This window comes from Psammomys obesus, unplaced genomic scaffold (genome assembly GCF_907164565.1).
Source record: "Psammomys obesus unplaced genomic scaffold, mPsaObe1.curated_primary_1811, whole genome shotgun sequence".
In the NCBI taxonomy this organism is placed as follows: Eukaryota; Metazoa; Chordata; class Mammalia; order Rodentia; family Muridae; genus Psammomys; species Psammomys obesus.
In genome coordinates this window covers 24,305,722-24,325,168 of record NW_026591086.1, presented here as the reverse complement: position 1 = coordinate 24,325,168, position 19,447 = coordinate 24,305,722, and the positions used below count along the sequence as shown (strand labels likewise).

Here is a 19,447-nt window from a genome sequence, read left to right as displayed (position 1 = left end):
TGACTAAAACTGGAGTTGAAAAATCCAGATGATAATGTCTTTCTGAAGGTTGAGACATTTCGGGATGAGACTACACCCAGAGTAGATAGGTTAAATGTCACATAACTACATGATCACCAATCTACTAGCTCTTCCTATTCTTCCTAATCCTGAAAAATCTTATTCTCACTAACAGTAACAGTGGCAGCACAAACTTTGGTCTTTCGGGAGATGAAATTCAGCCTTCTCTCATGGACCTGCAAACACAATTACCTGTCTGTTAGCAGAGGCTCCAGGAATAACAGTGTGATGAGCCTCAGGCCTAGGGTCCAGAGAAGTTGGAGGACACTTAGAGGAGGCTTAAAAAAAAAAAAAAAATCACACAAGGCAAATGGAGGAAGTTCCTACAAACATGGTGGTTTCCACTCTTCCCTGGCTTCTAAATACGTGGAAAAATGTTCCCCAATCCTCAGGTGTCTTTCTCTGTCTCTCTGTGTCTCTCTGCATCTGTCTGTTTGTCTCTCTACTCTCTAAAATGGAACTATCACAGACAGGCTTGGAATTCAGTAGAATCAAGTCCAGTGAAGGGATTCAGGCCATCTAAGTCTGCTGTGTTTGGGAGTTAACCATGAAATCTAGCTCACTCTGTTTCTCTCTTGTTCTCATTTCTTCTCACCTCCCTTTTAAACCTTTCTTCCTTTCCTAATATAAAAAGGAAACTAGAGAATATTACTTCCTTCTAAAAACCAACAATTACATTTCATGTGAAAAGCAGCTAGTGAAAGAAATATAATCAATAAAAACATAAAAAGAATGATCCAATTTCTATTTCATTGTATATAAATTAGCATCATATTTAATTATACTTCATATAATAATTGGCACAGCAAAGTAAAAGATAGGCATATTTGTAATTAAATTCCCTATACCTTATTTACAGATTAAGATAAAGCTTATTTAGAACTGTAACATGTAATTTAATGGTAGATTGTATCTTTATAACAATCAAGCATCGTTAACATGATGAAATGCTAGGTGATAAATCTTCGTAATAAAGGTACAAATAATGTGTAGTGAGCTGTATTAATCTTCAATTCATATCAACAATATATCCCTTATATATTGAGCCTAAATATAGCTATATATGGCCAACAAAATGAATACAATCTATATCAGCTTTTAAATTTTGTACTAAAACTGTTTTCAAAATATTTTCATTCATATCTTTGAAAAGTATTGCACATACTGTAGAAGCAAAACTGTGCTGAGAAAGTGATCATGGTAAAGAAAGTCTCCATCTGCTGGTGAGCTCAAGGCAGCAGAGAGCTCTGAGTCTTAAGGACACATAGACAATGGAAAAACAGTAAAACAGTACTACAGAAGGTTCTCACTGTCTTAACTAACCTAGTATACAGATGTACATGCACTCTTGTATAATTACTGTCCAACAGAGCTACCTACATTTGCCAGACAATCTGTAGTTATAATGCAGGGGGCTTTCTAAGGATGTTTCCAGGACAGCAAGGCCCTCTGAAAATAATCAAAATGCAAACTACCAGGCCCCATCTTCCGGCTATGGACTAGAAACTCAAGCAATAGTAATGATGGTTTGGGGACCAAGCCAAATACAGCAGAAAATTACATCTGAGAACAAATATTTTTGTAACCAAAAGTAAAATATAAACAAATTAGAGAGGACTTTGTAAAATACACTAAAAATCAGAAAACAGCACTTCAAACTAACAATAAGCAAAATATCTAAGATAAATGGGAAAAAAAGCTGTGGCAGTGACATATGTACAAAGAATTGTCCAGAGGAGCGTAATTGATGCTCTCCACTCCCTCTGAGGGAATATGAAGAAGACACTGTGGACTGTAACACTGCTAAGAAACTGGACTAACAGTTCAGAACAGGACCAACAGCGTATCTTTTTTTTTTTTTTTACACTTCAAAAATATTTATTTGACAAATATGAAACCTTGACACAATTCACAGGAAGTTCTTATACAAAATTTGGTAGAGAAATGGCTCAGCCAGTAGAGCACTGGTTCATAAGAATGATGAGCTGAGTATGATCTTCAGTACACACACACACACACACACACACACACACACACACACACACACACAATAGTGCACATCCGAATTATAGAGATATTGAAATGGGATGTAGAAAAGATAACTTCCTAGAAGCTCACTAACTATGCCAAAGGTTCAGCTAAATTGAAACTGTCTGAAAAGAAAAATGGAAGGGTCATGAAGAATGACATTGGTGGTTATCCTATAAGCTACAAACACACCTACATATACAAATGCACATGCATGTACATACCTGCATAACACATGTCCCAAACCAACAGCATATCCTAAACACTTTATTAAAATAATATACATTTATTTTCCATTTAAAAATATAATTCAACAGAAATGTACAGGAATATTCCCCCTACCTGATTATTTTTTAAGAGGTATTCCTGCATTTAAAAAAAAAAAAAAATAAGGCCACTGAGAAAATCCAAATATGAACACCTGTATATGAAACACACAATGACAACAGCAACCAGACATTCATCTTTGCCAAATTGCTAATGACCTCATAATCTTATACTTTTATAGTCATAAGCATATTGAATAAATTTAGTAACAGTTTACAAAGAAAATTAAAACACAAACAGAACGGGGGGCTTGTTGGCACTTAATAATATGACAAGTGCTACATGCCAAGTTAATAGACCATATTTACAATTTCTAAATGAAGTTTCTAACTTTCAAATTCACCAGCGTTTTTTTGTTTGTTTGTTTTTTGTTTTTTAAACAATGTTTGTATGTGAAGCGGAACAGCTTTGTCTGTGGCCCTCCAGCCTTGCTGTCTGGTAACCAGTTAGTGCACATTCCAGGTTGCTATGGCGGTCAGCAGGGCTTGAGGGGCTCCCTCCTCTTTACCTTTTCTACCTTGCCACCGTTGATGTCACTGGGAAGGAACTTCTTTCCAATTGTTCTCAAATCTGTCTAAAATAAATATTTTATTATTAAAATAGAAAAGTAAACCTAAATTCAGTCTCATGAACAAAAGAAACTACATCAAGCATGTTGAAGAAAAATTAAGCAAATATCTTGAACTATCACTATTTCAAATCATTTAGCTACACGTTGCATTGTACCAGCAAAGCAAACAGAAAGAGACAGAGGCATCGTATGTCTTTGGTTCTCCTTTACCTTAGTCACTCTTCTCTACTAAAATCCCCAGCAAATCACATCCATTATGATCTTACTTAAAATTAATGCTCTAATCCAAAAATCAAATGACAGCTTTGGACTACAAAAAGCACAGTATATGTTTTAACAGCCTAATGCCATAGAATCTTAATATCCAGAGGCATGAAAACCAATTACTCCCCTAGCTCTGACATTCATAATACAGCAAAGCAAAGGAAACAACAGGGAATGGTGTTGCTGGGATGGCAGAGCAGCATCACCTTTATAGTAAAGGGCAGTCCCCTGTTTACAGAAATTTCAGAAAGAGATAACAGTGAAGAACTGGCTAACTACAAAAAGACGGAAGTATGTATGATTCAGGAAACCACTGCACACAAAAACTAAAACACAGAAACTGTTTACTAAGGTTATAGCGCATCTGTGACTGTGATATGCCTACACAGTGCATATAAAAAAGTAGAGATTTTATGGACTAAGGACAGTGTCTTCTTCAAAAGTGAAAACTTAAGAATATTTGGAAGGTCATTCCATGAAATATAGATCTCAAGAGAAATAACATACTGTGTTTTTAAACTTACTAAATATCAGTAGTGCTCATTAAATGAAGACTGCACTTAATTTTTTTTCTGAATAATTAACGTTATTTGAACCTAAACTGTATGCAGGATTTTAATACCATTTCTTAATATTCTTACTTCCCTACTTTACACATGAAAAAAGTTAAGACTTAATCTGTTCATCACAAAACTCTAAGCAGAAAAAAAAAACATCTAAGAAAAGAAGTAAGGGTGGAGGGGTGGCTCTGAGGTTAAGAGCACTTGTTCTTGCAGAAGACCTGAGTTTAGTTACCAGAATCCATATGGCAACTCACAACCATCTGAAGATCCAGCAACCTAATCTGCCTTCCCCTTGCACCAGGGACACACACTGTACACATTTATACAGCTAAGCAAACAGTCATTCATATAAAATAAAATAAATAATGTTTTTTAAAATAAATTAAGGCTACAACTAACATAATGCAAACTAAATCAAAACTGTTTTAAAGAACTTACTATTACAAAACCACTAAAAATATGCTTTCTACAACTAATGACTTTTTCCCTTCTCACTGTATTCTATGATATTTACAACCAGCTAATATTAGGTATTAAATTCAACAAACACCTCTATAACTTAAAAGGAACAAAAACTAAAAATGCTCTCTACATTATTTAGTATAAAATACAGTTTATAATGTACTTTTCATTGGTATAGATTTAAATTTAAAAAGTCTAATAAAAGTTAATAAACTTAACCTACATTGAGAGCAATCAGGATGATGTCATTTATATTGACTTTGCCAGGAGAACTTGTGCAAGCTTCAATGCCTTCATCTGAAAGATACCTGTTAAAATAAAATAAACACTTTAATATTATCTAAACTCAAGATTAAGCAACATTTTACAATATGCAGCTTTGCTTTCTATTAAATACTAACAAAGAGTGAAACATCCTAGTCTTGTATACTATTCTGACAAAAACAGTATACATACATACATCTTTTCTGTACCTTAAATGGGATATTGTGTGAATGAAATTATCCATATACTTTCTGAGAGAAGCTTACATGCCAACCTGTCTAAATCTGAGCTCCTCTTTGCAATAAGATAAATATCTCTCAATGTAGTAAGCTCTTAAAACACATTGTAAAATTAAGACTAAAATAACCACAAGTTTAAACTTAGTTGACAAGAACTTAGAACAAGAAAATCTCCTGGATACTTGTTGTTCACGTTCTCTTCTCACATTTCCTCTTTAACATCATGATCTTAAGAATCCTTCAGTAAGCACTACTGACTCTCAGAGACATTAAGAAAGGAAACCTTTATAGCAGATCCTTTGCTTTTTCTGCCTTTTTAAATCAATGTCTTATGAACCCTAAATGTTCATTTACTCAGTACAACCCAATTTTACATCTAGACAAAACTATAATTAATTCAAGAGTAAATGAACTGTTGTATCCAAAAAGGAAAAAATGTATCTCTAGCCATTCATCCATATGCAACAGAATATTTTTTGATAAATTCTATGATATAAAAATGTCCATCTGCATCTCAAATGTTTTATGATCAACAGCAACTTGCTTAGCCATGGACTAGTGTCACTACCCATCATCACTGCCCACATTCTCCTAGTGCTAAGCGAGCTGCTCTAGCAGCTAATCCAACAGAATTATACTAAACTCATTCTTGGAGTCAGCAACTCCACCATAAACCTCCCATACTACAGTTCTTCTATGACATTTATCAGTGTAAACTTTTTATATTATTCATGTATTTACTTGAGGTGTGTGCACATGTATTACAGTGTATACGCAGAAGTCTGTGGACAAATTTGTGGAGTTATTTCTTTCCTTTTCCCTTTACATAGGCTCCAAAGATGAAACTTAGGGTCCCAGAAAGTACTTTTACCCACTGTGCCATCTCATAGGCCCAAAATTTGAATCTGATGTGGACATAGAAAAAAAAAAAAAAGCAAAGAATGAACAAACCTGGCATAGTGGCCACGCTTACAATCCCAACACCTGGAAGGCAGAGGTAAGAAGACTGTCACAAGTCTTAAGCCAGACTGGTCTATATAATGAGTTACAGACCAGCCAGAATAACAATGCCAGACACTGTCACACACACACACACACGGCAAACTACTATGTACTACTAGTGCTTGAGAAGACCATGGTATGGAATCTTATGTAAGAAGTGGGAAATAGTAAGATCTGGAGAGAACAGGAACCCCACAAGGAGAGCAACAGAACCAGAAAATTTGAACACAAGGGTCTCCCCAGAGACTCCAACCAAGTACCAGGCATGGAGATAACCTAGAACCCCTGCACAGATGTAGCCCATGGCAGTTCAGTGTCCAAGTGGGTTACATATTAATGGGAAGAGGGACTGCCTCTGACATAATCTGATTGGCCTGCTCTTTGATCACCTCCCCCTGAGGGGGGAGCAGCCCTACCAGGCCACAGAAGATGACAATGCAGCCACTCCTGATGAGATCTGATAGTTTAAGATCAGAAGGAAGGAGAGGAGGACCTCCTTTATCAGTGGACTTGGGGAGGGGCATGCATGAAGAAGGGGGAGGGAGGGTGGAACTGGGAGGGGAGGAGGGAGGGACTTATGGGGGATAAAAAGTTAATAAAGTGTAATTAATAAAATAAAATTTAATTTAAAAAAAAAAAAAGACCATGGTAGTCCTGAACTGCAATGATTAATGAAAGCAAGTACTTACATGTGTAGCAGAAAGCACAGGTCTTAAGTATAGAAGCAAGCCACAGAAAGGAAATAGACAGACAGGAAATGATAGTATACAAGGGAGCCTGAAATGTAGATGTGTACAGTAAACCCAGACAGTTAAACATCCCTCTTCAGTCAAAATGGCTATGGTAATTTCCTTTATTCTCCTTCATCTGTTTATAACTCTCAGGTATGCATGAAATTCTAATTAATCACCATCTAATTTTATTTCTGTAAACATTAAGCCCTATGATATGAATAGTATTATGTGAATCAGAAATTATTAGTAAAATGATGAAAATTTTACATTGTCCTTAAAAGAGCTGCCACCTATACAATTTAATATAATACTTAGACAGGTATATACAAGGTCAAAGTAATTACAAACAAAATGTTAAGCAAACCTAAGGCAGCCTGGGAAAGAAAAAGTAAATGGAGAGGGAGTATTAAAAGCCAAAACAGGAAAGTGAGAAAGTGTGAAACTATCCTTGAGCACTCCGACTAGAAAATGAGGAAACACAAATCTAGTCTGAGCCTAATTTGAGAAAGCAATAGCAACACAAAGAGAAATGGGTGATATGTGAAGCACTGACTGAGTGATTAAAAATCACCACCTTCCAGCCTCTTGCACATGGGGACCTAGGAAGCAGTGACTAACAGAATGCTGACTTGTTCCTAAAATAGTAACCTCTTAGAACTAAAGAGAAACAGCCTATCAAATAGACTAAAACAAATCTTTAAAAGTAATCAAAACTCATAACTTACATATGAAGAAAGGAGTCCCGGGGATACTAAACTTTCCTGAAATTATAAACTTAGCTGTAGAAAACTGAAACCGAAAAATGCCTCCACTTCCCACCTCAATAATCTTACCACTGTAACAGGTTCTTATCAAACAACTAATTATTTATAATACGATCTCTTATAAGCCAATTGTGATGGCTGTTCTTGGTTATAAACTTGACTACATCTGGAAGTAACTAAAAACCAAAAGTAGAGGGCACACCTATGAGGAACTTTTGCTTAATCTGAAGTTGGAAAATCCACTTCTCATCCTGATCTTTGAGGTGGGCCACACATTCTGCTGCAAGGCTATGTAAGGACACTGAAGAAGGAAGCTTTCGTTCTTTGCCATTTGCTTTTGCCTTTTTAGCAAGTCTATTCATTCAATGGAATTAGAGACCACTTCTTTTGGATTCTAAAGACTATCTGAGACATACAACCTTGTAGACTGAGCAACTACTGGAGTCTTGGATTTCCAGTTCATAACCAGCCAATGTTGCAGCCTGTAAGTTATTCTAATTAATCCCCTTTCTATGTGTAAAGAGGGAGTCATGCTATAAGTTCTGTAATCTAGAGAACCCCGACTAATGCATCAATGTTTATGAAATTCAATTTCTTGACTAATTTGACACTTCATGCACACACAAACACACACACTCCTAAGAAAATTCAACTAGTAAGCTCCAAAATATGCTGAACAACAAAAAGTATAGTTTCATGTAAAAGATCAAAAACAAATGGGATGATGAGAGTAAGAGGTTGTTTAAAGTAATTAAAAATACTCGTTCTTGATCCTGTACAACAACAGATGGTCTGGAGGTATCTCCATCCCTGATCTCAAGCTGTACTACTGAGCAACAGTAATAAAAACCGCATGGCATTAGCACAGAAACAGACTGGTGGAACAATGGACCCAGAAATAAACCCACACTCCTATGGATACTTGATTTTTAACAAAGAAGCCAAAACCATTCAATGGCAAAAAGACAGCATCTTCAACAAATGGTGCTGGTCCAACTGGACGTCTACATGCAGAAAAATGTAAATATATCCATATTTATCACCCTGCACAAAACTAAAGTCCAAGTGGATCAAAGACCTCAACATAAAACCAGACACACTAAATCTGTTAGAAAACAAAGTGGGGAACAGCCTAGAGCTCAATGTACAGGAGACAACTTCCTGAACAGAACACCAACAGTACAGGCTCTAAGAGCAACAATGAATAAATGAGACCTCATGAAACTGAAAAGCTTCTGTAAAGCAAAAGACTGTCGTCGGAATAAAACGACAGGCAACAGACTGGGAAAGGATCTTCACTAACCCTCTATCTGACAGAGGGCTGATATCCAGCATATATATAAAGAACTAAAGAAGTTAAAATGCAACAAATCATGTAATCCAATTTAAAAAATGGGATACAGGACTAAACAGAGAATTCTCTGTAGAGGAATACAGAATGACAGAGAAACACTTAAAGAAATGTTCAACGTCCTTAGCCATCAGGGAGATGCAAATCAAAACGACCCTGAGATTTCACCTTACACCCATCAGAATGGCTAAGATCAAAACCTCAAGTGACAACACATGCTGGAGAGGTTGTGGAGAAAGGGGAACCCTCCTCCATTGCTGGTGCGAATGCAAACTTGTACAACCACTTTGGAAATCAATCTGGCGCTTTCTCAGACAATTAGAAATAGTGTTTCCTCAAGATCCACCTATAGCACTCCAGGCACATATCCAAAATATGCTCAAGTACACAGCAAGGACATTTGTTCAACCGTGTTCATAGCAGCTATATTCGTAATAGCCAGAACCTGGAAAAAAACCAGATGTCCCTCAACAGGGGAATGGATACAGAAATTGTGGTATACTTACACAATGTAATTCTACTCAGCAAATAAAAACAAGGAAATCATTAAATTTGCTGACAAATGGTGGGATCTAGAAAAGATCATCCTGAGTGAGGTATCCCAGGAGCAGAAAGACACACACGTTATATTCTCACTTATAAGTGGGTACTAGACCTACAAGCTAGGATAAATATACTAAAATCTGTACACCTAAAGAAGATAAACAAGAAAGAGGACCGGGGGTAAGATGATCAATCCTCACTTAGAAAGACAAATGGGATGGACATTAAAAGTAGGAGAAAACAAGTAACAGGATAGGAGCCTACCGCAGAGGGCCTCTGAAAAACTCTACCTAGCAGTGTATTGAAGCAGATGCTGAGACTCATAACCAAACCTTGGGCAGAGTTCAGAGAATCACATGAAAGAAGGGGGAATTAGTATGACCTGGAGAGGACGGGAGCTCCACAAGGACCGAATATATCAGGGCACAGGGGTCTTTTATGAGACTGTTTCTTCAACCAAGGACGATATATGGATATAACTTAGAACCCCTGCTCAGACATAGCCCATGGCAGCTCAGTATCCAAGTGGGTTCCCTAGTAAGGGGAACAAGCACTGTCTCTGACATGAACTCAGTGGCTGGCTCTTTGACCTCTCCCTCTCCTCAGGGAGGAGCAGCCTTGCTAGGCCACAGAGGAGGACATTGCAGCCAGTCCTGATGAGTCCTGATAAACCAGGGTCAGATGGAAGGGGAGGAGGACCTCCCCTATCAGTGGACTTAGAGAGGGGCAGGGAGGAGATGTGGGAGGGAGAGTGGGATTGGGAGGGAAAGAAGGAGGGGGCTACAGCTGGAATACAAAGTAAAAAAACTGTAATTAATATAAAAAATAAAAATCTAATTAAAAATACTCATTCTTACGACAATCTAAGACTGTAACTTCTTTAGTTACACCTCTCACTGCTGTGTTCAAATATCTGACAATAATCAACTTAAGAAAGGGTATCCAGTTTACGTAGGGATCAAGCTACCACAGCAGAAGGATAGGTCACACCATATCCACACTCAGGAAGGAAGCAGAGAGGTTAGGAAGTCAGGCCAGGTTATCTAACCCAGCTACCCACCCCTAGTGACTCACTTCCGTCTGCTGGGAACCAAATGTTCAAACACAACATGGGACACTGCACACTCAACACACAAACACTAATGCAATGGAGAGAGGCTGGTTTCATGAGTGGGACAGTATACAGAATCTATCAAATGCTGCCCGTCTGAGTCTCAATTTCCAAGTTTAACAGGTCTCCCTGTCACACTTTCTAAACCTTATTCCAGCTTTATTACAAAACTGTGACTAAATAGAGCATGTGCTCATAGCTCTAAGCATGTCAGTAACTCTTCTACAAATACTTGACAATTTCACAAAAGGACTGACCCTAACTTAACCAGGATGTGGCATTTATACATTAGTGTGTTCTGTAAACATGGAAAATGTCACTACTAACAATGAATAAAGCAACTGATAAATGTAAAAAGTAACAAAATCACTGCAAAATCACCACAGAACTCAGTAACTGAAAGAAGGAACAACAGTATCCACCAGGCCAGGTTGTCACCACAAAAAGGAACTGAATGAAAATCAGAGCAGTCGCACTGGATGAGCTCCCTGCACACAGCTACCCAAAGGACCACCAGGGAAAGGAATTACAGTTCCTTGTGCCATCTCTGAGTCCTTCACACCCAAGAATGTGGGCACTAAAGATGCCAGGGTACTGCAGACAGTGCTCTTAACCATTGAGGCCCCACATTAACTTCTTTTACACCACCTTTTAAATTTGTTATGAAAATAGAGACACCTATACCAAGAGAAAGTCAAAGAAATCATCATGAAAGCTACAGCACACAAAAGGCACATGTTTCACAAAATTAACCTGTAATAGAAACAAAAAGGGTAAATATGCAAAAACTTGTTTAGAACCAATTTAACACTATAGATCCTAAAACACTACAAATCCTAAAAAGCAATTTTAGAAAATACAAAACAATATGAACACAATACTGCCGGTCAACTTTAAGTATTTCAGTGGCCAGAGTAAAAGGCAATTTAAAAGTTCTAGGGGAAATCTTCTATAAAGCTTTATCTAATTTAACATTTAAAAGCATTTAAAATTTAGAAACTAAAAACCTAAAGTTGTTTTTAAGGACGAATTCTGAAGGCTGCACTACCTGAAAATGCCACATGATGGCAACCTTGTTTCACAGTATAATACTGCATTGCTGTTGGAAGGCAAGACTGGAAGGTACTAAAGCAGGCTATGACATTTCATTGTTGCTGCTGCTGCTGCTGCTGCTGCTGCTGCTAGGAAGTAAGAGAAAATAAAATAGACTACTAGAATTTCTGAATTTTTGTTTGATATAAAAATCATTCAAGCTTAGAAGAAACTCATTTACTAGGCATTCAAAGTTCAACTGATATAATAAGAACAGTATGTGAAAAGATACATGTCTACTTTTTTTCAACATTCGTTTGGAAATACAGAAATTTGTGAATGAAGTGTGTGTTGTGTAAGTGCATGTGGAGGCCCAAGGTCGACATCGGGTGTCTTCCTCACTCACTCTACCATATTACACAGCTCCCACGTCAGCTGGCTGGGAGTTAGCTGGCCATAGCACAAGCCCATCTGTGCCTGTGGACGCTAGGCTTCCAGGCAGTCACATCTGTACTTGATGTGTGTTGGAGGATCCCAACTCTGGTCCTTGTAATTACACAGTGAAACTTTACCAGTGGAAACAGCTCCTACGTCTATTTTTTTTTTTTTGTAACAATTACAAAGAATGCTTTAATAGTTTCATTAATTGTTTCTCTCTGATGCCAATACAAAAATGACATTTGAAGATAATAACTACAAAAAAGTAAGTAACAATATAGCATAAAATTGTTTTCCTATACGAAATATTAAAATACTTTCCATAACTAAACCAACCCATGAAGACACTAACTCTGAAATGCTTATTTGGCATAATTACAACAGCTAAGCAAATAATTTAAAAAAAAATCCTTTAAAATTTCATAATTGGTATACTACAAAAAGCACAGAAGCCAAGGTAACCTAACAATGATTTCATCTAGTAAACTTTCATAAAAGTCAAAGTGTAAAATGAAAGCCTGGGTATTATTTCTTTCATAGAGGTTACAACTTATGATGTAATTCACTATTTTCATACTTTAATTTAGAAGCAGCATGGGTTATTTTTAATAAGCCATGTTTTACTGTAAGAAATGACTGGACATTTCTGTCTCCTATCTTGACACAGATATGAGATAGCTATAAAATCACACATAAGCCCAAGGCTGAGCTGGCCCTTACTACCCTGTGCTGTAGAGCGACTACCAGCTTACAGTTCCCAGGACTCCGGGGGTGCCTGCCTCAGGCTTCAGGCTGCATTGAACACAAGGGAGTTCTAAACCTAGAAACGCGACCTAAAAGTATTACTCATGGAAACTTGTAGGACGTTTTCATAAGTAGCATGACCACCAATCTGCCTGCACTTTAAGTGAAACAGAACTCAATGCACCCCACCCTTTGGCACAAGCAGTCATTCTCATCTATTTGTGCCTCAGTTTCTCTCCTACAAAAAGCAGAAATAACACTGGAAATAATCGATCCATAAAGTTGTTCTAATAGAAACAAAACATGAAAAGCTTAGCACACAGCCAGCAGAAAGCAGAGGCTGAGCAGATACTAACTAGTTCTCTTCCAAGTCCAATACCATTGCTTATTTTTAGAAAATATTTTTGAAATTTGACACCTAAGGATTATTTATTTCTAATGAGAAAAAAACAACTTGCCAAACAATGAACGGAATTTCTTTAATGGTTACTACTAAAAAACAAAAGCCACATGTTTCTTTATGTCTGAGTTATATGTTGCTTAGCTGCTTCTCACTTGCAGTCCTGAGACCTGAGAGGTCAGCAAGATGCAGACGGTTACACTACTTACACATATGTAGCTCTTTCAACATTTTTATTATTATTCTGTATTATGTGTCAGGCTCTTCTGCCTACACATATGTCTGTGTGTCATATGTGTACAGTGTCTGCAAACACCAGAAGAAGGTGTCAGATCCCCTAGAACTGGCATTACAGTTTTGAGTTGCCATGTAGATGCTGGAAATCCAATCCCAGTTCTCTGGAAGAGTAGCAAGTGCAAGTATCCTTTATGCATGTAAACTTCAGGCCCTCTTTTAACATCTGATATATGGAGGGAGGGGTGTGTGCGTGGCATGCAGTGAATGCATGCATGCACACTTATGCTCATGGGAATGTGTGTTTTTTTGTTTGGCTGAGTTTTTGTTTTCTTAGACAGGACTTTAATCCCATAATCTGACCTCCAATTCAGTTTGTACTCCAGCTTAGCCTCAAACTCCAAACTCTCCATTTTCAGCCTTTCAAGCTAATAACGGAAAATCACTTCTTCCATTAACAACCACTGTTTCTGCCCTAATTCCCTATATAAAATACATGATGTTAATTCTGTTCAGGCTGCTACTTATGGCAACAATTATGTCAAGATATAGATAGCAAGCAATGTTTAAAATTCTGTAGCAAGGGAAAATTAGACATTGCAGTTTACATTTATAATTTACTTAAATTCATGCTATTCACTGAACATTTCAGAACTGAAATCTACTACTTCAATTATTATGGGCAATTATAAATGTCTATTTAAATTTACCACAGACACTCACATAATAACATAGCAGTTTTCCATAAAAGGCTTATGTAAATAGGACAATATTAAATTCAAAAGGGAAATCACTTAAATTTGCTACCAATTTAAAAAATAACTTGTGACAAGAGTGAAATACTCTCCCACATGTATAATTTTTTAAATTTAATTTCTTTAAAATGTACCTTAAATATAAAATGTTCAGTATTGACTAAACTTCTAAAAGTCAAAATGCTTCAAATAAATTAATGTTTCAACTTTTACCTTAAAAAAATAATTTGACAATCTCTATCTTTTTGTAGAAGCAGCATGTACAGTGGCCCACAGAAACAGACGACCATGTTCCAGTCTCTGGACATATGAGTATTAACTTACTTGACAACAAAAATGGCTGCACTGATGGCAGTAAGAGTTGTGAAAACAGTAGGCAAGATGGCAAACACCTTTAACCACTACAGAGGCAGGTAGAACTCTGGGCATTGGTTAGCCTGATTCACATAATAAAATTCTATCTCAAAAAGAAACAAGGAGGGGGAGAAAAATAAGAGACAAAAATCATCAACTGAGGAAATGATCCAACCCTCTCTAATAAAACACCTAGATTGCCCAGATTTCCCCAAATCTACCTAAGGGAGAGGTAGAGATGCAGAGGGTTTTAAGACAGGAAAGAGACACACAAAAGAGCAAAAAAGCAGACTGCACAGCATGACAGCAAGCACCCAGAGTCAGAAAGGCCCGCCACCCACTACCCCCTCCCCTGGAGTCTCTGACAGAAGTGTAGCTATGGAGACCCTTCATTTCAAACATGTGGCCTCCAGAACTGTTAGGAAATTACTGTTGCAACAGATGATCACAAACCAGGTGGAGTAAAGGATTTAATATGTCCATTATAAATTTAACTGTGGGGAAAGTACTGATTCAATTAAGAATCAAGGTCATCCCTTAGGATCTATTAGGGCTATTTTCTATTCAGTGTAAAATGCCTTACTGCTTCAAGTGTTCAATGAGCTTGACTAGTTGGTGTAACACTAGAAATAAGATGCACAATATATACTTTAGTTCAATAAAAGTGACAGCGCCCCTTTTACTATGCAAAAATGGAAGTTGGTAAGCCACTAACAACAAGAATCTGCAGAGATCACACATACAAGACCTAGGAAGGACATCCTCATATTATCCACCCAGACCTCTCTCTGACTGACACAAAAGTGTAAAACACACTCAAAGCACCTCAGCTACACACTCACACACAAAATCTGAAGCAACTGAGTTTTCAGTCATATCCAACCAAAGACAAAGAAAGGTACTTTATAACAGGAAATAATAATCAGCACTGGAAGCCATGGGTTACTAAAGAAAAACTCCAGCAGCAGGTGTAAGGTACTTCCATGTGAACTGTTGGTCAGAGAGACCTGAGAGGTCCCCAAAGATACTGGTAGTAGTTGCTCATCTGAACCAGATGATAAGATGCTTCTGCCTAAGACAGCATACAATCAAGCTGGAAACAAAACTCCCTTCCTGATGGCTAGCTTTCACAGTGCCTATATGTGCAGGACACTGGGGAGGACACGGCATCAACAGTCTACTCATCTGTAAAGCCTAAGAACAAAGGCAACCTTCCATGCACTATGAAACAGGAGCACTGGACTATTTGGGGATAACCAAAGCTAGAACTGAGGCTAGTTCCAAAGGAAGAAATCTAGGCCTGATACTCTCAACCCAGTAAAGACCACTTAGCTGATAAGTCATAGGTCCTCCAGGAGGGCTTACCACCTACTTGTTAGCTGTGTCTGTGGTGATTTGAATAAGGATGGCCTCCACTGGCTCATACATGTGAATGCTTAGTCATCAGGTAGTAGCACTATTTGAAAGGATTAAGAGGTGTGACCTTTAATACCCTGCTGGGTAGTCTTTCAGAGACCCTCTGTGGTAGGCTCTGTCTTGTTCCTTGTTATCACCTTCTTCCAATGTCTATCCTGTCTGCCTTTTTGAATGAGGATTGAGCATCTTACCCAGGATCCTCCTTCTTGCTTAGCTTCTTTAGGTGTACAGATTTTAGTATGATTATCCTATATTATACATCTAATATCCACTTATAAGTAAGTATATACCATGTGTGTCTTTCTGCTTCTGGGATACCTAACTCAGGGTATTAAAGCAGATGCTGAGACTTATAGCCAAACTTTGGTCAGAGTGCAGGGAATCTTATGAAAGAAGGGAGAGACAGAAAGACCTGGAAGGATCTGGAGCTCCACAAAGAGAACAACAGAACCAAAAAATCTAGGCCCAGGGGTCTTTTCTGAGACTGATACTCCAACCAAGGATCATTCATGGAAATAACCTAGAACCCATGCACAGACGTAGCCCATGGCAGCTCAGTCTCCAAATGGGCTCCCTAGTAAGGAGAGCAGGGGCTGTCTCTGACATGAACTCAGTGTCTGGATCTTTGATCACCTCCCCGGGGGGGGTAGGGGGCAGCCTTACCAGGCCATAGAGGAAGACTATGAAAGACAGTCCTGATGAGACCCGATATCTAGGGTCAGATGGATGGGGAGGAGGTCCTCTCCTATCAGTGGGCTGGGGAAGGGGTGTGGGAGAAAATGAGGGAGGGGAGGAGGGAGGGGAGGATTGGAAGGGGGCGAGGGTGGGGGCTACCGCTGGGATACAAAGTAAATAAATTGTAATAAATAAAAAAGTATATTAAGAAAAACAGAGGTGTGACATTGATGAAGGAAGGGTGGCCTTGCTGGAGGAAGGAGGGATGTGGGGGCTTGAAGTTCAAAGGCCCGTGTCAGGTCCAGTTCTCTCTTTCCCTGCTGCCTTCAGATCAAGAAAAACTACCAGCTACTTTTCCAGTACCATGCCAGCCTGTGTACTGTCATGTTCTCTGCCATGATGATCATGGACTAAGCCTGTCAAACTGTAAGCAAGCCCCAATTAAATGCTTCCTTTTATAAGAGTTGCCATGATCATGGTTCTCTTCACAGCACTAGAACAGCAACTAAAACAATGTCTAATATATCCATTTTTTTTTCACCCATAAACAAACTCTACTTTTAGCCTTAATCAGAAAAACCTCTCTTTCCAGTGAACAGAGATGAATGCAGGCTTAGGAAGTGACCCAAGCCTCTTGGAGGAGGCCAGAAGATCATGACTGGATCCTAAACATTGGGCATTGTGTTGTTTACATAGCTGGAGTTTGTTTTTGCTTTGGTTTCATTATGAGTGTGCCTTGGCTCTTCCCTCTTGAAGTAAGAAAGTATTTAATTTTTATTTTACTAGAGCCCACAACTAAGAGACTTTGAATTTTACAAGACTTTGGATTTTAAAAGAAATTGGCTATTTTAAAGGGCTTGGCATTTTAATGTGTTTGAATTTGTAAAGAATGTGGGATTTTTAAAGTTATTTATGTTTTTAATGTGAGATCTTGGTGATAAATAAGAAAGGAAAGTTTGTGGCTTAATAGTTTTGTGTGTGTGTGTCTCATGTTGACTAAGGGTCAGTTGTACTGGCTGGTTTTGTGTTAACGACTCAAGATACAGTAATCAGAAAAGAAAGAAGAAGCCTCAGTTGAGGAAATACATCCATGAGATCCAGCTGTAAGGCATTTTCTCAATTGTTGACCCAGCGGGGAGAACCCAGTGCATTGTGGGTGGTGCCATCCCTGGGCTGCTGCTGCTGAGTTCTCTAAGAAAACAGCTGAGCAATCCAAGGGAGCAAGCTGGTAAGCAGAGCCCTCTGCATCAGCTCCTGTCTCCAGGTTCCTACCTTGTTTGAGCTCCACTCCTGACTTCCTTTGATGATGAACAGCAATATGGAAGCATAATGCAAATAAACCCTTTCCTCCCCAATTTGCTTTTTACTCATGGTGTTTTGTCACAACAATAGAAACCCTAAAACAGAGAATAAAGAAGTCAAATGGGAGAGAGGAGAGATAAACAGGGAGGGGAGGGGAAGGAACAGGGCAGTGGCAGATATGTTTACAAAGTATACCTGTAACAAGTTAAATTAAATAAATAAAATTAAAGCAAGAAAATGAATTTTTTTTTAAAGGGGAAGATGGTGGTGAGGAAAAAAAACGTGTTTCAGAAAGCTGAATGGGGAGAGGGAAGAGAAATACAGAACAATTAAAATTTTTATTTTTACAATGGCTCATTTTATGTTAGTAAATTTTACCTCAATAAATTACATTTTAAGTGGAAGAGTGAGCTAATATAACTTCAAAATTAAAAAATTAAAAGCTAACTCCTTCCAGCCCCAGTTCCTGGGGCTACAAGCTACTAAAGCCTGTTAGACAATGATTTTTACTGTACAAACATCATAAAGTGCATTTGTCGAGGCTTGGGGGATATGCCCTACAACACTGCAAGGCTAGAAGGTATGTAGTAATGTATGCATGCATGTGTGTGTGTGTGTGTGTGTGTGTGTGTGTGTGTAAGAGTGGAGGGGGCACTGAGAAGACTATTGCTATAGGCTGAATTTCAAAATGTTAAGTTATATTCTGGTACAACCCATAAGACATATCTCTATATTAAAAAGTCCTAGAGCACAAATCAAGTAAACCAATTAAAAAATGGGATACAAAGCTAAAAAGAGAATTCTCAATAGAGGAATATTGAATAGCAGAGAAACACTTAAAACAAAAGATTAAATTAAGCAAAAAAAAGTGTAATTGTTAGGCAGTATAAATATAAGATATAAGAGGATGCTGTTTTACAATAAATAGGATACCATAAAATAATGAATAGTAAATACATAAATAACAACCATTTACCATTATCAACTATTTAGGCACTATATATAATTATATGTGCCACACACTCCTAGCAACAAAGAAGGTTTGATGACAACAGACACTTGTAATGCAAGGCACCATGACTTTTACGATAGTCATGATATCATAAAACAGGAATTTTTTTTAGCTCTATTAGATTTCATGAGACAACCATCATTTATACAGTCTGCCGTTGACGAAATTGTGACTGAGATACCAAAAGTACATAAGAGAACTTGAGTAATCCAGAGTTCCACAGTCACATAACAGGTCCAAAAAAAGAACATTACAGAAAGGAAATGAGCAAGGAAAAGAGTAACAGTATCTTCCAAGGTTGTAAAGGAATTATTAGTGGTATTTCAAGAACCCAGTAAAGGGCAAGTTCTCAGTACAGAGATGTGAACTATTTAGCCTCCTATCTGGATTTTCAGAATACCAATAACACACAGAAAATTCTACGAGAAGGGGAAAAAAAAAGTGGAAATAATACCACCCAACTTTATCATGCATCCCTTGGATACAACAGAGCTCCGAGTGCAGATGCAGCATCACACCCCTCTTTGCATAGCATAGAGGAAATGAAAATGCAAGGAAATGCTAGATCCTACAACTGTAATACATCCATGACAGATAGAATGACAATTAAACCAAGCATGCAATAGTGGAAAATTTCTCATTAAAAAAAAAAAAAAAGCCACAACCCTATATCTGACAGAGAGCTAATATCCAAAATATATAAAGAATTCAAAAAGATAAACACCAACCCATCAAGTAAACCAATTAAAAAATGGGGTACAGAGCTAAACAGAGAATTCTCAATAGAGGAATACTGAATGAC

General features: G+C 37.8%; 1 protein-coding gene across 2 annotated transcripts in view; it reads right to left on the bottom strand.

Annotated features, from left to right (window-relative positions):
- Tdrd3 (tudor domain containing 3) overlaps positions 1-19,447 on the bottom strand; it is a 134,080-nt gene that overhangs the window by 87,651 nt on the left and 26,982 nt on the right. Inside the window, exons 2-3 of one of the 2 annotated variants that reach the window (XM_055609717.1) lie at positions 4,499-4,583; positions 2,924-2,989 (exon numbers count right to left, since the gene is read on the bottom strand). In XM_055609717.1, coding sequence (XP_055465692.1) covers positions 2,924-2,989; positions 4,499-4,583 — 151 coding nt within the window. Of the gene's footprint in view, positions 1-2,923; positions 2,990-4,498; positions 4,584-19,447 lie in introns of those variants that run through there. The other variant, XM_055609718.1, reaches the window with a different exon arrangement.